The sequence below is a fragment of the Oxyura jamaicensis genome, chromosome 1, assembly GCF_011077185.1.
Source record: "Oxyura jamaicensis isolate SHBP4307 breed ruddy duck chromosome 1, BPBGC_Ojam_1.0, whole genome shotgun sequence".
In the NCBI taxonomy this organism is placed as follows: Eukaryota; Metazoa; Chordata; class Aves; order Anseriformes; family Anatidae; genus Oxyura; species Oxyura jamaicensis.
Window position 1 is genome coordinate 198846662 of NC_048893.1, and position 20310 is coordinate 198866971.

The 20310-nt window shown below is 44.7% G+C and overlaps 2 protein-coding genes and 1 long non-coding RNA gene across 4 annotated transcripts in view; 2 read left to right on the plus strand and 1 right to left on the minus strand.

Moving 5' to 3' along the window:
• Positions 1-1785: 1785 nt before the first annotated feature.
• Positions 1786-8028, plus strand: AAMDC (adipogenesis associated Mth938 domain containing). Its single transcript, XM_035329992.1, has 4 exons — positions 1786-1974; positions 3293-3443; positions 6214-6309; positions 7003-8028. The coding sequence occupies exons 2-4, from the start codon at positions 3312-3314 to the stop codon at positions 7141-7143; spliced, it is 369 nt and encodes a 122-aa protein (XP_035185883.1). The 5' UTR covers positions 1786-1974; positions 3293-3311; the 3' UTR covers positions 7144-8028.
• A 2765-nt stretch (positions 8029-10793) lies between these two features.
• Positions 10794-11949, plus strand: LOC118169089. Its single transcript, XR_004751917.1, has 2 exons — positions 10794-11202; positions 11670-11949. It is a non-coding gene; the product is annotated as an uncharacterized LOC118169089 (long non-coding RNA).
• A 449-nt stretch (positions 11950-12398) lies between these two features.
• INTS4 (integrator complex subunit 4) overlaps positions 12399-20310 on the minus strand; it is a 30711-nt gene continuing 22799 nt past the window's right edge. Inside the window, exons 18-24 of one of the 2 annotated variants that reach the window (XM_035330024.1) lie at positions 19628-19758; positions 19059-19118; positions 16277-16436; positions 15756-15899; positions 15444-15564; positions 12689-13383; positions 12399-12547 (exon numbers count right to left, since the gene is read on the minus strand). In XM_035330024.1, coding sequence (XP_035185915.1) covers positions 13190-13383; positions 15444-15564; positions 15756-15899; positions 16277-16436; positions 19059-19118; positions 19628-19758 — 810 coding nt within the window. In that variant the 3' untranslated portion in view covers positions 12399-12547; positions 12689-13189. Of the gene's footprint in view, positions 12548-12688; positions 13384-14784; positions 14936-15404; positions 15565-15755; positions 15900-16276; positions 16437-19058; positions 19119-19627; positions 19759-20310 lie in introns of those variants that run through there. The other variant, XM_035330034.1, reaches the window with a different exon arrangement.

A 20310-nucleotide genomic window follows, 5' to 3' on the forward strand; every position in this document is an offset into this window, starting at 1 on the left:
GTGAGGTACCGGCAGGCGGCGCTGGCCAATGGGGGGAGGGATTTGTTGCTCCTGCCGGGCGGGGGTCGCGCGCGGTGAGTGAGTTGCGGGCGCGTGCCGGCCGTTAACGGCCGCCCCGGCGCTGAGGGGAAGGGGCGGGAACAGGCGGGAGGGAGGCGCTGAGGTGTTGAGGGGGACTTCGGGGGCTGTGGAGAAATAGAAATAAATTTCCAGGTGCCAGCCTGGCCCCCGGCAGCTCTGAGCCTCGCTTCTCTCTTGTCCTTGCACCCTGCCTTCCCTCCTGTCACAAGCTGGCCGCACGCCTCACCTCCTCTTGCGCGCCGTCCTGCGGCTACTCAGCAAAATATTTTGCTATTTTTTCAACTTTACCTCTGACCCGCTTCATTTAAACCTCTCATATCCTCCCCCCTTATGCTTCTACTGTCGGTTTTTGAGTCTTTGTCTGCTTTTCTATCTGCTGTACCCCTCGTGAAGTTGCTTTGATGCAGGGGAGTTTCTTACTTTTTGCTTAACTTACCTTGCTCACTGTTAGTTTTGGAGGACTACATCGCCTTTGGATACCTTACTTATTTTTTGATGCCTGTATACTTATTTTGATACCTGGATTTATTCTCTTACCCTCTTTGACCTCAGGGCATGTCTTTGCTTTTATGAAACGTTTCCTTTTTCAGGCTCTCAATACAGTGTTTTTCCCCTTTTTTTGTTTCTCCCCTTTTTTATTCCACCTGTTCCTGGCAGGTGCCACTTTGCAGAAATGTTTAACTTCACAGAAGACAGCAGCACTGCCAGTTTCTAAATCCACCAACTTGCCCATCTATACTTCTATGTCAAGTTTCTTTAGGTTAATCAGTTATTTTTTCCTCCACCATCCTAGCCATTTCTTCATTTTTCTTTTTTTTTCAGTACAATCTCCTTACATAAGTTGGTATTTTGCCTCTAAAGCTTTTCTGCTTCCTTTATTTCCTATGTTTTCTGTAACTTTGCTTACAGATTCCTCAGCCATCTCTGCTCCTTGTCTCTTGGACCTCCCTCCCTGTCACGTTTGGACTACAGCTTGCAGTTTGTGGCGTACAGTTCATTCGATTCTTACCTTGCACTCTGTTTCAGCAGATATCACAGTGAATAATTAAAAAGCAACTCATTTGTCGGGAAAATATTTCCCCAGTCCTTGCTGATTAGTGATTGGACCGTGCCCTGTGTGAAGAAGGTCCAAAGTCCCTGTTTAAAAAAAAAAAAATTCATTCTTATTCACTTCAATTTAAGATACCTTCGCTAATTCAAATAACCTCAGGTTTCTGGTATTCCCTGGCAGTATTGTGGGAAATGCTTTCAGACTACTAATCATCATTTATGGCTTTTGAGTTATGTCTCTTAGTCCCTGCTGCTTGTTTTTGTGCTGGTGGAAGAAGATACGACAGAACCTGGATGCTATGGAGCTAAGCCATGCATTCGCCATCCTATTTGCAGTTTGTGCTTGCTTGATTGCATTAACCCAGCCTTGTAAATACCATTTCGATTGGGAGATCTGATATTCCTAATTTTATTATTGTTCATTTACCTCACTGCCATTCATCTCACTGCAGCCTCTCCTCAAAACTAGCCCAGGGAAAGTTTATTTGAATTCTTCGGAGCCAGGTTCTGGGTAGTGGATTCTGCCTTTACCCTTTGGTTGATTTTACTCTGCTGGGACTAGCGATAGCTATTTCTTCTGCTGTAATCTTGCTTCACTAGACTTTTGGAAAAACAGTCTGATGACCCTTTGTGTGTCAATCCATTGCTCTGTAGGTACGTGAGGAGAGAATCCAGAGCATGTGAATCCAGGCACGTTTCGCTCCCCCGTAGCTGCTTGCCTGGCGTCCTCTTTGGCAGGGTGCATGTGCCACCAGCTTCACAAAGGAGCAGGAAAGAAATAATTGCCCTGTTCTTCTGTGGAAGCAGCAGCTCTGGCAGCCTCAGTCCTGTGCTGAATCCAAAGTAACGCTGTTTCTACGTTTGAAGCAGGGCACTGAGATTCATGACCTGGCTGGAAGGGATGCTGCCAGGAGGGCTGGAAGCCTGCTAATCCAAAGATTTCTGTTTTGCGAGTGCTCCTTCCTTGATCAGCACCACAAGGGTTCTTACAATTGATTTTCCTGGTGAATTTGGATTAGTAAAAAAGGGAAAAGGATGAGAATCTGGATATCTGGAAGGATCTGCCAGAGGTTTTCTGGATCAGCCAGGAGCAGAGTTCTTTTTACTGCAGAAACCAGCATCTGTCTTTGCAGTGCAGGCTTCAGACCATCCTCTTCGCTCTGAACTGGAAGGGCAGAAAGCAGAAAGGTCACTCCTGAGTCGCGTATCTTGGCTGTCGAGCAAGTCTAAAACATTTCCAAGGCATCCCTAGGACTGGTCTCTTGCCATCGAGTGCCAGAATCACAGCGGCGATCAGGTTGCAGTTACTTGAAGGACTGTGACGAGGGCGGAAACTTTCGAGGTGGTGCTTCCCAAGGCATCGTCCCTGCCTGCTGACGCCCAGCTGTCGTTGTCGGCTGTCGGGGAAAAATGAGAAAATGAGCAGAGATTTTGAAAGCATGACTGAGGGGAAGGGCAAAGGGAACTGAAATTTATTTCTCATTAAACTGAAGCAGTAAAGATTGAGGTTAGACATTAAAAATGATGTTATTTGGGTGTTAACTGTCCTGAGAAATTATACTGGGAGATTTGGTGTCTGTGAGGAGTGTCTTGGGGAAGAAGGCTTGACCCCTTTAGGTCTCTGGAAGTCCATTAGTTTAAAGCCCGCGTTCAACATTTAACTGTCTTCTCCTTTCCTTAAAGCTCATACGGCAGCACCATGCTTGTTTGGTTTTGTTCTCATCTCATTTACTATCTCAAACTAATAAACATGAACATACCGGCGTGGTTTAGAAGGCCAAAGAAACGCTGCATCCCACAAATATTTTAGGAAAATTTGATCTTCTTCATTATATATTTAGCAAAAAGATTAAAAAACACATTTGGAAAGATATTCAGGGAACTGCCCATTGTTGATTGTTTTAAAAGTTGAGTACCCAATACTATAACAGATGCAGCATGTAAAATGATTTGCTCCAAATCCTACAAGAGCCCCAAGAGGACAGGTAATTCACCAAATCTGCTGGTCCTTTGCTCAAGTCTGGTGTCGCAAAATCACACGGATCAAGCCTGTAACAGCGTTTTCTTCCCAGCTCCTTGGGGCAAGGACACAATTTTGGTTTTCTATTAATGTGCTGCATATGTTAGCCTGATGGTAAGCATTAAATATCCTCTTTTCCAGACTTTGGTTCAGCATAGCCATGTCTTCCCCTGAAATCGCTTCCCTTTCTTGGGGTCAGATGAAGGTGAAGGGCTGCTCCACCACCTACAAGGACTGCAAAGTATGGCCGGGAGGAAGTCGGACCTGGGACTGGCGAGAAACGGGGACGAACGTGAGTCTGCCTTTTCCTTTCCATCCTGCATGTTGATCAGGACTTGATTAAGAATATAGTTTTAATAAGAGGCTGGTAGCAACCTTTTTTTTTCAGACTACGTAAACCAAAGTTGTCTTGAGTAGGATAGAAAAGAATTTACGGGAAGTCAAAAGAAGTCCTCAAAGCTTTGTTTCGGGTTACACCATTTAGGAGGACATGCCTTCCTTTTACAGCTTCAGCCAGGGGATGTCTTCAGGTGCCAGAGGAAAGCTTTAAGTCCGTGAAAGTCCTCAGAGGAACGCCACAGTTGGAACAAGAAAGGCGAGGCTGTTAAATGAAAACCAGGGGAGAAAAAAAAGAGTTGGGTTATTTAGAGAGGCAGGTTTTCTGGCATCCTTTCTACGTCATCAGTAACAATAAAAATAACCTATTTAGGTTTTCCTATATAGGCTCCTTTTATAGCTCCTGCTGGAGGTCAGTCCCATCCCTCCTACTGCTACGGCAGCCACAGGGGAGTTGGGTGGTCTTTAAAACTGAGTAGCAAGCATCAAATAAAGGACTAAAATGAGCCTTTTATAGACTGCATCCCCTACTCTAGAAGGATTATAAAGGAGTTTATTCAATTAGCACTGGAAACAATAGGATTCACTCATTTTCTGCACGCTTCCTCATGGTAGACTGAAGCGTGCTTGCTTTGAGCATGTTTTACCTGGGGCTAGGGGGAGCCACTCCCTAAGACCGAGGAATAAAGCGGTGTCCCTTGTGCCCCGCACTCCAGTTGGAAACAAATCCCTTCCCTTCCTTCTCCGCTTTCAGTCTGATGCCTGGCACGCCATTCTTTCATCGGGGAAAAATGGTACAACTGGCTCTGCAAGGTTCTGTAACTAAGCACTGCTATTTCTCCTGACCTTAACCCTGGGGGATAAAAGGCAGCCTCCCGGGCTGGCAGCACATCCGTGCCACCTGCTAGTGGGAAAAAAAGGAGTCCCAGGGAGAAGACCAGACAACAACACGGGCACGAAATTCTGCTGCCCGTTCTCCTTCCCTCCTGCTGTCGCGTCAGTGGAATTAACCGCGATGATACAGTTATTCCTCCATGTTCCGTATTTCCTCTGATGACACTATTTTCCTACGAAGCAGGTGGAAGCCCCCTGATCAGGGCGTCTTGTGTAACCACAGCAAATCCTTTTGTTCCGCGGCATTAATGTCTCAGCAGCACTTATCATATGACAGCAAACCTTCCCCCAGCAAACTCATTAACGTAATTGCAGTAAACCATACCTGTTCTTTTTGTCTAAGCTTTGAGCCTACCTTAAAAACCCCCAAAGGAAAAGCATTACCTGTTTTATCACAAACACGTACTCGCAACGGTTTGGCCTGAGAAAGCTCCGCGTAATGAAGCGACCTGGGTGTTTGAGGTGGGGATTTTAACTGTAAATGTACCTAAAGGGAATGCAGCTGGGAGAACTGTAAAGGTGAACTCTCTGCTGCTGAAATCCCAGATCCCGTCCAACCCCAATACTCCGTGGTGGGATAATTTAACATGGAGGGTTTCCCTCACCTGGAATTCGGGGAGCTCTCGTGTTGGTTTCAGCTGGAAAGCTCTCGCCGCGTTCAGCAAGTTGATGATGAACAGGGCAGGGCTGGCAACAATTCTGACACCTTGTGGGAGGCTACAGGACCAGCGCTGGCAATCTGTCAGGGGAAAAAAGAGCAGGAGAGGACCCAAGGACATCAAAGAGAAAAGCTCACAAACTCATGGCACAACAGAAGCTGGCTGCTGAGCTGGTGCTTTGACCTTAATTCATTTAAAGAATGGAAGTTCTGGGGAACAGCAAGAAGTAGAGGGGATAAAGGTTTATGGGCATCTCCGTAAAAATATTCTCCAGAAGTCCACCAGGGCGTTACCTGCTTCATGTGAGAAGTTGATCCCAGTCCTCTTTATGAATCCTACCCCCTGCAAAAAAGGGGCAGGAAGAGGAGAAGAGTGTTAATGGCTTAAAAAAATTAATGCACACCAAGGAGGGGCCAATAGGTTGTACAGCCACAAGTTGTACGTCTCACTTTTAGCCATACAGAGAGCCGTGGAAATGGAAGCTGGGGGAGAAGTAGCGTAATTTTATCTCTGTGTACTACACGGTATTTGCAGATTGATATGTTTAAAGGGTACTAGCAGTAAAGGAGTGTACTTCTTTAAAAACACAATCAACGTGCTCTTATAGGTCCTGTTTTTTCTTTAAAAGGAGTTGGGTTTCAAATATTCCTTTCTCCAAATGAAGAATAGAGCAGAAATTGAAACCATCACCTGAAATGACACTAACCAACATGTTTCAGTCCTCTTTAGTAAAGGATTTAATCATTTTAATTATTTGAGGAGCTTTCTTATGATTAAAGCGAGTAAACTTGAGCTTGCTGCAATCTTTACTGCAAAAAGGGTTTGTTCGCTTGAAAACAAGAAGCAACGTATTGCAGTGTATTGATTTCACTTTTAATATTTACAAAATGCTGTCAGTCATAAATGTTTTAGGGATGTATAAGACATCATTCATTTTTAACTGGTTAATAGAGACTGTGAATATCGCCATCGATTGATTAACCATCATCCTTCACCTGCGTATAAAATACCTTCTGAAATGACCGCCGTTATCGTGTGTGTGCAGGGGTTGTGTTACATTTTGGTGGGGTACTTTACACCGCTAATTGAGGAGCAGGTTCAGAACCCGTAGCTGAAGCCCTCCTGGTTGACGCTGTCAGTACTCAGACTTTATTTTCTTCCTCTGACACTCAGCATTCTCCAGGAGTGCAGCCGGCTGACCTTGAAGAAGTTGTCAAGAAGGGTGTGCAAACCGTCGTGATCGGTCGTGGCATGAGCGAGGCTCTGCAGGTAGGTTTTTGTTCCGTGCTAAACATAAAAGAGACGGGTTTGTGTTCCCTCCCCTTCTGATTAGGGCAAAAAATCCACGATGATTTACCAAGAGGGGAAAAAAATCAGGATGCTGACTTAGCATGACCGAACTCCTGCCGGGAGTCACCCTCTTCCTGAAAGAAGCATTGTTTGGGCTCCTCTGTGTTAGTGTCAATGTCAAACAGTAAAAAGGCTTAAGTTCTGCTACAGAAGCAATTTAAACAAGGAGGATTTTTTACAATGTCATTAGTCCCCCTCTTAGACTAGGCTACGAGCCTGCTGTATAGACTCGGATAATGAGGCCTTTTTGTTACCAGCGCTGGCGGTGTCATTGCAGCAGGTAAACTAGCTACACCAGGCTCAGAAGTGCCGAGCTTCGTGAGAAGCAATTCTTTTTGGAGAGCTGAATAACACCTTGCTTACGTTAATTACCTCAACTTCTCCTTTTTGTAAGAAAAGGCTGCCCTAAACCACGTTAAGGAGAGAGGGGAGGTGTGTATGTACATGTAACTTTATTGAAGACAAAAATGGTATCAACCTTAGCACGTTATCAGTTGGGCTACTATTAATTATGCTTTACTGCATCTGCTAACAAATGTAATCAGCTTTCCTTCAAGCCTTGTGCTGCGGAGAAGAGTATCTAATCCTTGCTTTTTCCTTTTACCTTCTGAGGTTCCGTTGTCTACCGTGGACTATCTTAAGAAAAACGGGATTGAGGTGGTGGTCCTGCAAACAGAGAAGGCTGTGGAAGAATACAACGCCCTGGCTGCTCGGGGCGTCAAGGTGGGGGGCGTCTTCCATTCGACGTGCTGAAGCACCGCGGGCTCAGAGCCTGCCCTGACCTCAGCCAAGTCACGGGCAGGCCTCCCGGCTGCGTCAGGCTACAGCCAGCAGTGGGGATTTAGATGCCAAAGCATTAATGTACGCTGAAAATCTGGAGTGCAAGGACGATTTAGGAGTTCGGGATTTCAACAAACTGAGTGCTCACAAAGGGGGGTTGTTAATGAATTCGTTTAATTACAAAACCATTTGCGTACGTTCTGGAGATTGACCTAATCTTTTGAAGATTGGCCGTATTCTGGTCACCTTTCACCTCGGGGCTAAATTAAGATATTAAGTTGTGAATACTCTTATTAGGAAATGGCCTGGGATTACACGATTAGCTACTGCGACACAGTCATAAAACACCTGATGAGTACAATCAAGTGGTGGTAAAGGATCACTTTATGAGTGAGATAAAAATAAAAGAGGTGACCCCAGTACAACTCTGCCTCCTGCTGGTGACTTCAGTCAGGGTATTGGCTGTGCAGATCCGTGAGGAATCAAGACTGCGTAACTTCGTACTTCTCAATTTTACACAGAGCCTAGAAAAAGAAGTCTATGGGGAATAAATTTATAATCTGTGTCTTCAAGAATTTTCCCATAATCTGCATTGTGAGTACTGAGTTGGGAAATGTGTGTCTTGCAAGTATCAAAGAAGTCCCTCCCTGCTTAAAATGATCCAAAATCTCTGTCACAGAGCTAGCTTGCAGCAGAAAAGATGAGTTTTTAGGAAATCAGTCTAAATGACTGTTAGCGAGGTGTTGCCAGCAAGCATGGGGTGGAAGTTAGGGTTCTTCCTGAGCATCGTGTTTCCTATTTGCACATCACGACAACAAGAGCTATTACAGTGAAGGGATTAAAAGTTCTTTTAGTTGCTGTTCCACTGTTTCTTTTCTTTGGTGGGCTTCTACTAACGTTACCAGTTACAAGTTAATGGGTTCCACGAGGCTCGCTTAGTCCTCATCTGTGCACATTACCAAAAGTACAAAGATGCCTCCTGTAAAACTCTGAGGGACTTGGAGCTATCCAAGGAGCAGCGGAGAAGCTCAGTCTGGTAACGAGCACTGGGTGACTTTCCCAAGAACAGCCCTTTAAAAAATACCACAATCTCTTTCTGTTTATTTGCTCCCCTAATCGTTTGAAACCTTTTATCTGCTAAAATACAACGTGGCATAAAAGCAAAGGCAAAGTGAGTACTTGTACATTTTATCTTGCAATCTCCTAATTACAGCGATATTTTCATGTAGCTACATTTAAGGTAAAATCTTACCTAAACCAGCAAGAACTCCTTTTCAGCCGCTGCAGCGCCATGACATTTTTCGGAATAACTTCCGTGGTGCGAAGTGGAAGACGAACGAACGACTGACCCAGAAGGCTGCGGTCATCCCAGGGGAATGCCAGCACTCTGCACGGAGCACAGAGATGTAATTTGTGTTATGTTAGCTAATAGCAGGGGGCTGCCTCTTGAGCAGTGATATATTTGTGTTATCTCATGATCCTGTGGGCCTTAAAAAGGCCTTGATTAGGCAGAGGCTTTTACGAAGGGCACAATTCCGGTTGATTAAATACTGTTACGCTGCTAGAAGTTAGGCAAACACCTCTCTCACCTACTGCTCGTTTGTTGGCTTGTTTTTTATTTTATATGGCGCTGAAGTAATTTTTTGGATGAAGCCACATTCAACAGAACTCCTTGACCCAGAGCCTGCATTTGAGCTGAATACGGTGGGCTCTTCCCACCTGCACCCCTGTTTGGTTTGGTCTTTCCCCCAGGCGGCAGCAGCACGGTGCCAGGTGACAGAGGTGTGCCCTGCCGCCTTTGTGCCTCGGCCTCTTAATTGTTCCTTTCATTTGGCCTCCTAATTGTTCCTTTCCTTTGGCAACCGGCAGGATACAGGAGATTCCACTTCTCGAGCAGGGTGCTGCAGTGGGCAGGGAAATGGGTTTCTGTTTTTAAAGGTAAACTGCTAAGTCTTGCTCCCAGCAGCACAAAAAATCGGTGTCGACAAGGAGATAATCTGCTGCAAGTCTCTTGCAGCTCTACCTCCTGTCACCGCTCCCGCCTCAGCTGCCCGGGTCGGCTTTGGCTGTTCCCACAAAACTCTGCTCCACTTGGGCTGCTCCAGCCACCGAAAGCCCGATTTCCTTCTGGGTGCCTGAAGTTGCAGTGGTGTAAGCAGCCGGGACTGATTCATCAAAAATCCAAGCGGAGCTCAAAATGGATGTCTCGTGCACGGCCTCTGCCTCCCACCAGGACAAGGAGCCCGCAGGAGGCAGCCAGCTCCCACCCTGCTCAAAGCGGAGCCGCGGCCGGGCCAGCAGCCAGCAGCTCCCAGCCCAGCTGTTCAGCCGCGGAGCCCTTCGGTCCCTGGCCCTTATCTGCGTGGAGCAGCACGCACGAGCTGGCAGCGAGGAGCAGCAGGCCGTAAAAAAGCTCCGATACGCACCGAACACAACACGAGCAGTAGTTTTAAGAGACAGCAGGCAGCGTTTATGGCTCCCCTTCCTCAGAATAAACATTCACAGGCGAGTAAAGTAAGATAAAAACAGCGCTTGTATCTCTGACTTTGTCTTTGATCTGAGAACTTGGGCAAGCAGCACAGGAATGCAGAGGAAATCCCTCCCCACGAGCAGGAACCCACAGTGACATCGTACGGTCCCCATTTAAACGCGTGCCCTGTTCTTTCTTCTTTCAGAGGTCTTTCTTTGCAGAGACTGTACCGGCTCACTTTTAAAAGCACGTAAAAACAGAGATATGCAAGCCACACCGGGGCTGAGTTAGCATCTCATGATCATCAGCTTTGTTCTGGATAAATCTATGCGTTGTTTTAAGCGTTCCTGACTCGGTAGTTGCAGTGTTCAGTTGCACAGGTCTAAGAATTAGCCCGATTAATTTCAATGCTCTTAAGTGACCTGGTTATGAACTTCCCATTAAAAGCACGCAAAAGTAGGCCTAAATACGGTGTGTAATTAAATCGGAAAAGTTAAAGGTAAACACGGTAACACGTTTTCGAACCACCCTTACACGGTTGGTCAGCCTTTGCCAGCTTCTTGACCCCTCTTCCCTGTTTAACTACGAGGCAAAATGCACAGGGCGGAGGTGAGGGGTCTGAACATTTAGATTTTTAGTAAATTATTTGCCTTCTGTACAAATTTCCTTTCATACTTCTTGCATGTTAGAATAAGGTGTGAAAAAATGCCATTGGAAGCGAACTTAAAAAAAGAGATCAAGGTAAACAGTTGTAAAACAAAAGGACGTTTTCAATAGAAAGGGAAAAGGTAGAAAACAGCAGCAAGAGTGATAGCGCATCGTAAAACCGTAGTCTGAAGTGAACAAGGCAGAGCTGCGTATCTACCATGTATACGTAGAGGATGTTTATGAGTCTGCCTACCTGCCTAAAAGGGAAACCAAAGGTACACTTGAATGCTGAAAGGACCACACTATTAAGAAAACGGCATGTGGCACGGAATTTTAAGATCATAATGGTCAGAACAGTTTTCAGTTCAGCTGAAATCATGAATTAATCAGCTGCTTGAAGAGATGGAACCTAAGAAGAAAAGGAGGACCTCTGATTTCTTCCAATACAAAGCAGAAGCCAGAGAAAGAAAACTCCAGGATGGTATCGAGAAGAGAAGCCAACTACAGAAAGCTCTTAATAGGAGGCTGGAAACATTCGAGTCATCTTAAATTTTCAAGTGATTTTAGTCACCTGAAATTACAGATGTGGAACTTTTCCGAAGCCTTTCAGTGCTTGATTCTCGGCGGCAATGCAGAATGAGCGTGAACTTTGTCTCCTATGTTGAATGAAAGGAGTTCAAGCACGGCATCTGGGAGAAAGATAGCTGAAACAATCTCAGTGCTCATGAGAAAGACGCCAAGATTTTGATATTCCCAAGGAAAAAATGTCCAGAATGGAGTAACCGCCTGATCATCTGTGGCCTGGGAGCACACGATAAACCCTAACTCCCTGGTAACCAGAGCAGGAGGAAAGGCGGAGTTTCTGCCAGAAAACTGGTGCACACAGCACCCCGAGGGTTTATCTGCAGCCCCGGGTGGAGCATGAAGATTTCACGGTGTTGCCCACCAACGTCACACCCCCCTGACACGACGCAGCGTGCGGGGCTGAGCAGGTGTTCCCTCGGTTCCTGCTCCCTGCTCTGCCTCCCAAAGCACCGGTCGTGGCTCGGAGCGTATGGACATGATCGTAAGAAGTCTTTATTGGGATGACAAACTGCACAAATACTGGTGAAGTGTAAAAGTGAGGGAGAAAAGAGTCTGTAACGAGCTAGCTCGACTCATCAAGTATCTGCCCGGGACACAGCTTCAAAGTAAGAGGGACATCAACCCCAGCCCACTGGAACGGAGCCGGGGATGCCAAAAAGAAGTCAGGTGGTAACAACCCAGCTGTTACACGTGCAGGAGGTTTTCAACCCACTGCCCTAAAGGTGAGATACAAAAACCAGTTTGTAAGAGCAGGAACATGAAGAAAGCCCGTTTAACTTAAGAATTCCTACAGCAGCTGAACAGTTTTGTGGTTAGGAGTCTTCAGACCACAACATATCAGTCCTAAACGAAATAATCATAAAAAAATATGTGAAAGCCTCACAGTAATCTCTTATTAGGCTACACCACGCAGGTTCACTCTTAGAATAAAGAGAAACAAATCTGAATCGGTTTTCCAATTTTATTGAAGGAAAGCACGTAAGGGGTTTTGATCTCTGTACAAGTGGAAAAATTCTTCAGTGCTTCGCTTAGGCACTAAGCCTTCCCCACCACTACCACCCCCTTTTCTAAAAAAACTGATTTATGAACACAGGTAACATTTGGCTGCTGCACTACAAAGTTTCACACATTAAGCGCTCCTAGAAAATCCCACCAAAGTTGCTAAAGGTGGAATATCAAATTTAGTTTTGAGGCCCTCTGTGAATAGAGGGTCACAGAAAAGGGGCTGCAGATTACGGGACCGAACATTTGGGTCCCTGACCACAAGTTCCAATTCCAGTCCTGCTGTAAGGGGCTCCCTGGCGCTCAGCGCAGCTGCTTGCGGGAACGCTGACAAGCTGCCCGACTGCTGCCTAACTGGGAGCGTGTTCAGCTACTGCAGCACCTCACACAGGCGTGAGCTGCCAAAAGTGCTGCTGAATTGAAAAACTAAACAGACTTTCTCATCGCAGTACCAGTTCAGGCCAAGACCACGACTCAGAAACAGATTCTGTACGACTTAGTGGCATGGGATTACATCGTTTTACAACCCCTGCTATTTAATTGCATTATTTCTAAAGGCATACAAGTGTGCAACAGGAGAGTGGGATTACAGTTCCGAGATACAGATGGACATACAGCTCCGTTTCACGTAAACAAAAAAATTAACACCCTGCTGTGTTGTTATCACTCAAACTCCATGTCCTAGCGCAAGTTCTGCTGCTTGCACCACCAGGTTCCTCCTCACCCCCAACCTGTGCCCTCCCCAGGATGCACAGCTGGCCAGGACGGAAAATAGGGTTTAGCCTCCAGCAATTAGCAATTCCACTTCAAGACGCCCTTCCTGAACAAGGACAATAGCACTTCAGATTTTTTTTTTGGCTAAGAATTTAGATACCAACGCAAAGATACAAGTTTTAGACCAAAAAAAAAATTATCAAGTCTCCTTAGTTTCATTTCAGAGTGTTGTTAAAATAAAAAAGCAGATTTACGCGCCTAAGCATTTACACAGTAAATAGCTTCAGCAGAAAACCAAGAGGCCTTGAGGAGTTTTGGCCCAACACAATTATTACCAGAATGCTGACTGAGAATTGCCTCGATTTTGTTGATTCAATACAGAAACAACATTTCCTCGAAACTCCTTTACTATCTGAATAACCCCTGTATTGGTCTGTCTGCTTCTTAACAGTGACCAGCGTCCTTCAGCAGCTTTACTTTTCCGGCTGACACGTTTTGTAGAAGCGTAACACTGTTCTGGTTTGGTGTCTTGGAATGCAGCCCCTGGGTTTCGTTTTTAACCCAACAGTCCCCTAAATATATTTCTCTTAGCGGTAGACTTCACCGCCTGGCAGGTTTGGGCATTATATAAACTTTGACGGGTTTGCTGAATGGTATGGTCCCCTCTATGCCATTCTCAGGCTGCGGGAGAGCCTCCATGCTCTCGTTCCAGGTAGATTTGGGAACCTTAGCAGTCGCCTTGCTCCTGTTGGAATTGTAGGCCAGCAGCAGCCGCACTTCAATCTGACACGGCTCTGAGGAGAAAAAACAGAACAAGCCAAACATGAGTCCCTCACAGAGTGAACAATAAATGCTGAATTAAAATTTATCTTACATATTCTAATTCTGGGGCGACAGATCAGAATCCAGCCTGGCGTTTGAAAATACAACCTTGTCACTGCAGGCAGCGCAGCAGAATTAAGCACTGCTTCATTCCCTTCTGCCTCTTTGCTGTAGCTCAAGAAGAGAACCCTATGACTACCTTCAAAATAATAGCAAACTTCAAATACAACTTTTAACAGTTATTCCAACCAAATAATGCTAAATGCATTAAAAAGCAGAGAAGTAGCAGGCCTTCCTCTCTATATTTAAGGCAGGATCAAGTAAAATCCAGATGATGTCTGATAAGACCCACAGTGGAGATTACTCGAAGATTCTCTTCAGCTGGAGGTCCTGACACTGGAAGACAGCCTTTTTCCCTGTTTTTCCAGCTCAGCAGTTAGACAAATATTCCTGATACTGCCCACAAGGTGATCTCACTTTGTTCTTCTCCCAGCGGTCATAATAAAAGCAGGCTTTTAGCCTTCACAGTACAATCCAGCAGCATAGCATGCTGGGCTAAATGTCAAAAATTTCCCCTTCCAGGCTGAAAAAAAATCTTCTTTTAGGTTTTTCTTACAGAGCCCATTACCGAAACCTACAGGCAACTATGTAATTTAGAGATGAGAGGCCCAGCACTGCAGTGGCACTCTAGCTGAGACCTCATCGGCACCAGATGGAACACAAAAAATAATCTTTTTCCATGGTTATACCACAGTTCAGCTAATAACACCCTAAGATCCATCGTTTTGCCACACTGTCAGCTCCTCTTCAATTTGTAGCTCGCAGTCACTGCCATTGCTTCTGTTATACAAGACTTATACCTCAATTTTCATTTGGGCATCCTCCTTCCTGAGCATATGCTTTTTACTGGTCTTAATGAGTTTATTTTTCCTGAATTACGGCAACTTTATTGAATTCTGATCCCGTTCTCTCAACCCGTCCCAGCCTGATGCCCACTCCATGTTTTACATGCCTAAGTACCGATGACAAAGTTATTAACTAAAACACTGCCTAGGGGAGACACCAGAGCAGAATCCTCTGGGATTAAAATGCTCTCCCAGTGTACACTGCAGAGAAAGAAATAAGGACCCAATTCAGCTCCCTCTGGTACAGGATCAACCTTTAAACCCAGATGCTTCCAGTTGCAGGGACAATACCATTTTTTCTTCTCCCAAACAAAGCAAAGATAAGCAGAAGGAACAAATACCCCATGGAGGTGCTATGTAAAAGGGAGTAAGCGGAAGAGAACGCTACAGAGAAAAAGAAATCCCTTCATTAAAAATATAGATCACCAAATCCTATTAACAGAAAATAAACTGCTCAGAAAAAAATCCCACATTGGAATAAATGTGAAGGGTTTAAAAGGAAACAGGAGAAAGGGAGCTGCCAAAAACTATTCTTTGCTTTTGTTGCTTGAAGCCCACAAGCCAATTACCGAAGCACTTTCACAGGGAAATATGAATGCCAACTGTGACTGAATATGAATGTCAGAGTTGCATATTTCAGAGTAAAGTGTGCGAGGTTTTTTTTTAGGGCATTAAAAGGGTAAAAGTTTAATTAGCAGTGAAATTATACTGTTAAGTACACACGGATCCAAAGGTTCTCTGCCATGCTCCAACACCTGTCAGATCTGAAGCGACGACTCGCAGTCCATCACTTTACCCCTTTAAATGAGGGTGCAGGCCTGACTCCTACAACTAAATCTTGCTCTGCACAGAAGTGGGTGACCTCGTGTTGAACATGAGCTCCATTTAAAGGCTCCCGGTGCTGGCAGACTGCATGTGCAGACTCCAGTTATCTCCAGAGATCAGCGCCCTGTCAACCAGGGAGCTGCAGCTGCTCAGAGGCTGTAAGAACAGAGTGATGCTAAGGCTCCGTGATCCTCAGAGCCCCAAGACTGGGGATGTGCAGGAGACTAGGATCGAGCAAGAGACACTCCTGTCTCAGAAACATGCAGCAACAAAACCACGTGGACTTGTTCTGGTACTGTTACCTGTCCATGCTGTATGTGAGAGGTACACCTGCGTTATCAGTCTGTGCCTTCCAGGACCAGGATTTCGAAAGTCAGCGGGTTTAGGATGGATTAACTGAGCTTGTCCATCCGGATACAATACCTATAGGAAAAAAAAGGGAAAAAAACAAACTGAATGACAACTAGATTTGTACAAGATGCATTAGGTTGGTGCTTTCAAATTCATTAGTTATTAACGCTGTTACTAATAAAACACACAATTATTTGCAGTTTAGAATGCAAACTACCCCTAAGACACAATCTTGTTTGCAGTTGTGTCAAGCGACTGCTTACCTGAACTTTAACGGTTCCTTGGGGATCCTGCACGTGCTCCAGAGTTGCGTCGACATCCAGCGCCACTACCAACCCCGACGTAAACCGCAGAGGGTTATCGGATTCACCGGTCGGCTCAATGATATTCGCACTAGCTCTGTAGAGCTGTAAGAGGCAAAACAGTTGCCAAAAATAAGGGAGGGGAAGAAAAAAAGGAAAACAGATAATCATTACTGCTCTTAACAGAGGAATTGTGCGTGAACTTTGGATCCTTTTAGATACTGCCAGGAATTATTAAGTCTTCTTGACTTTTAGCAGTAGTCTCAGAGATGCTAGGTAAGGAGAAGCGATGAAATAACACCTATAACGTGAAATAACACTCCAATGATAAAGGAGTTGGACTAAATGCTCTTTGTGGCTCCCTTCCAACTTGGAACATACTGCAATTCCCCGATAAAAACTTCATGGTCTATTAGGAACTATTTGGAAGCTAAAGACAGCCTGCAAGGCTATTGCATTTTAATTCTCTGCATTAAACTGACCCGCTCTGGAAGAGGAAGGTGGAGGAAGGTACTTTGTCGCAGCGTTGTTTGAAGAATCTTGACCACTTCCGAAGGCTTGGATGTCACAAGTCTGGGCATTAAGTCCAGCAATTTATCTACAAAACTGCCTTGCATACGCGGGAGCTCAGAGATGAAACATCTGTATTAAGGTTGATGAAAAAAAAAACACACAAAAAAACATTTAACAGTCTTGTTATCTTCAGACAAGCTAGTTAATCTTTATATTTAGTTACAATGACAGAATGAGATACTGAGATTCCACTTCTGATGCACATCTCATACATGAAATAATTTTGGTTGCTTCTGCTGGGACCATACCTTGCGTTCAAGTTGATAACATCAACGTTACGCAGGACTCATTTCTTAAGTCCTTCATCAATATAGAGCCTAGCAGGCAAAGGAATCTGGATTTGAATCTAGATTTGCACAGGAGGAGGTAGAAATGTTGAAGTGAAGTCAACAACACAGTCATGAGAACCAGCTGCTGTAAGGATGTGTCCACACAAGACTGCACGTGCCGCTCTAATGCTATTTTGACAGTAAGAGTGCTAATTAAACAAAATGACAGGTAATTCCTGCACTCTGCACTCAATCTCAGTGTCTCGAGAAAGAAACCCAGTTGGACGGAAGCACCACTCCTCTTACAGTTGCTTTGTAAGCTTTGGAGATGGATGCATCTCGGGGAAGACGTGCGTGTGCCTCATTATGTTGCACACTTTCACGTGGCTCACTAAATAGCTGACTCATTAGCGGATCTAACATAGCCACGCGCCCAACACGTGAATTGTCTGACCTCCTGCTGCAGCAAAGTTTCCAAAACGGCTTTGGTCTACCAATAAGAGTATTAATTGTTGCATTGGTGTAGTAAAATTTTAACAGTAAGCTCGAATCAGTAGGAAAAAAATATGCTAGTTTAGAGGTCAAGAACAGAATAGAATTCATTCCATAACTTGGGACAAGAGCTGCTCACAAGAAGAGAATTTGCTATTTCTTGTTCTTTATATAGAAGCAAAATTGGTCCACCACCACACATCCCCACACGCAGAAAACGCTTTGTTAAACTGACTCCCTGGGGGCTTACTTGTTATTGTCAGCAACATTCCTGCCACATTTAGCAGGATTATTTTGTAAGCCTAGTAAATGCTTTGTGCAATTTGGTGAAAATATAGAATAAAAGGCACTGTTTCTGTAGGGGAACAGCCTCTTGATCAATGGGCTCTCCTCCCTGCTTGAGGAGTCCAGTGTTGGGCTGTATTTTCACAGACAGTTAAGCCTGGACAGGAATCCTGGGCTTGTTCAAAAATCAGCTTCAGGTCCTAAAGCCCTGGAAGTGAGATTTTCTTCCAGATCCTGGTGATGCTCGACAGGAGTTCAAAATCCCTGAACAGAAGCCTCTATCACCAGCTCATGGTTGGCAAGGATGGAGAAAAATCACACTCTCCTTTGTAGATGCAAAGCAGGAATATGTGCTCTCTCCTATGGCTACCACTACCCAGACAGCAAATTTCACCTACTCCGTCGTGTGATGCAGCTCAAATCTGCCAGGCTGAGGCTGCTCAACCTAGGCACGGGGTTTTTACACGTACAATATTTTCTAGGCGACCTCACAGCTAACTGACAAGATCTATTACTATTCAGATTCTCTTCTGTGGAATTCCTCACTGCCTGTAGGAGCCGCATTCCTAAGAGAAAGTGATTCAGTTTCGCTGATCCCAAGATCTAGCGTGAGGAAAAGATTGGAAGGAAGTGAAGAGTCCTGTATGCGGTGAGCTAATTGTGATGGAACAGGTCCAACTCCCTTCTGTCAGACAATTGTCAAACATAAACAATGAGTAAACAGGAATTTAATTAAGAACTAGAGATGGAATTCTGCTTGCTCAACTCTGGATACCTGTCTCTGGTCAAGCTAATTCCCTTCTGACTCCAAGGAAAAACCTATGCATCGCTGATCTGACCCATTTTAGACCTCCAAACGAGGGTAAGTTGGAATAAGCACCTCTCTTCCTAATGCAAAAAGAGCAGTGGTCCGCGATGCAAATGTCTACACCTGGGCAAGATGATCCCCATGTTGAGCATTGTCCACTTCTTAAGTTAAAAAGTGGAAATTTGGTAAGAGGAAAAGAGAGATTCCCCTTTTGTCATACTCCTGATTCGATGTTTAGAAGGGAGTTTACTTCTTGCTTTATCATTATCTCATGGCAGCAGGCCCTAACGTGGGAGAGCAGCAGGGGAAGGGAGATGCGAAGAGATGAAAAATGAATGGAATATTCCCTGATGATAATGAGCTTTAATGGGTCCAGGTAATTTGATGGCAATCATCAAGTAAATGCAAAAGCCGTGAAGTGAGGGATCACAAAGCACCTCCAAACGCTTTGCAAAGATGCGAAAACTGCTCCAGCTACAGAAAAATCCCACGTGAACTCTGAACAGTGAGATCTGAAAGCGCCTTCAGCACAGAACGGCTAGTCCGAACACACTGCTGAAGAGGTGGAGATTCTGCAAAATAGCCTCTTTCAGAGCCTGACTTGTAGTTGCCGTGAGCAAAAGGAAAAACAATAAACACCCTATACTCAGGGCAGAATTTCCCCATTATGTGGCTATGGGTTTATTTCATTTTATTTTAGTATTACATTCTTACGAAAGCCAAGTTTGGCACATTCTAGACCAAGTTATATACGGAAGAATTGTCACCAGCCTTAAGAACATTTCGCATCAACTTCAGTTTTAAAACACAAAGCGAAGAAGCAATGGAGTTTCTCACCTCTGAAAGGCGTCTACTTCCTGCAGGAACTTCTCACACATCCCAAAAAGGGGTTCCACTCTGTAACGAAGATAACATTCCTCACTTCTTTGAATAAAGAAAACTGGCTCTGTGGTCATAAGCATTTAGGTGTTTTGAAATCCAGTTCAAGCTCCTTAAAACTGCAAGATCTTAAAGACGATTCTGAAGCCAGCAATAGATTCTCCATAGGAGAAAAAAAAAATCAGCTGCCGTTTTCCTGCCCATATCCATAAGGTCCCAAGTTTCAATTTTAAGACACGCTTGACAATGTTTTTAGCCTACGTGATGTTTTTAACCTAGTTATGTTCTTGTATGTTTGTACCTGAGAGAGCTCATCTCTCAAAAGACATATTCCCAATAATTTTGTCATCTGGTTTGGTACCGTGCCATCATACAGCTACACCAAAACAAAGTTCTTCATTCTGCAACTGGTTATTGGCAAAACAAGATGTTTTGGGTGTATATCTTAGCCTTGACGTTCTGCGAAACAAACTTTGAGGACACAAAGCTTCCAGGTAACCCTAAGAAGGTCTTTTCACCATCCTTACCCTCTAGCGGTGCGCGCAGTCACTATAAGCTGTAACGCCTTCGCCTGCAGTCTCATGTGGTGAATGATGACCACTTGTTTGTTTTCCACCCCGCTGTACATGAACTCCATCTTGTAAGTTTCTTCCAAGATCTGTCAGACAGACACCACGGGGGTAACAAGCCATCAGACTGTTAAAATTTTGATGCCCAGGCACGATCCCAAGATTCTGGTACTTCTCCCTCACGCTCAGCAACACGTGAATCCAAATAAGTGTCCTTCTGGGTTATTTTAGACACGGTTAAAAGCTGAGCACGTCGCAGAGTTTTACTTATTATAGTACTAGAGCTGCTGACTAGTAGACAAGAGTGCTTAAGTAGACAAGAGGAGTGCTGAAATTAATACCACTGAGTTCAGTAAAACTGTACAGAAGGAACAACTTCCAAGTTATTTAATAAGATTCCCTCACCTTGCACTGACGGGAAGTGATCTACATCCACAACCACAATATAGAAAATTCCCTGGGGGTCCACATGCTACTAAGAAGGGCGCCCAAGAACGACAGTTCAATTAGAGAAGATTTAAGAAGCTGATAGACTTTTGTTTCTATTCATCCCCAGGGATGACTGTCAACAGCACAGGAGGTTTTGATGCACAGCAGTAGCTGCCTCTTAATACATTTTAATTAACTGGAGACTCAGAATG

Excerpts from the sequence above, each read along its gene's own strand:
- AAMDC (XM_035329992.1), top strand. The coding sequence starts at position 3,312 with ATGTCTTCCCCTGAAATCGCTTCCCTTTCTTGGGGTCAGATGAAGGTG. Across the intron at positions 3,444-6,213 it reads GGCGAGAAACGGGGACGAAC|CATTCTCCAGGAGTGCAGCC; the intron begins GTGAGTCTGCCT and ends TCTGACACTCAG. Across the intron at positions 6,310-7,002 it reads GCATGAGCGAGGCTCTGCAG|GTTCCGTTGTCTACCGTGGA; the intron begins GTAGGTTTTTGT and ends TTACCTTCTGAG.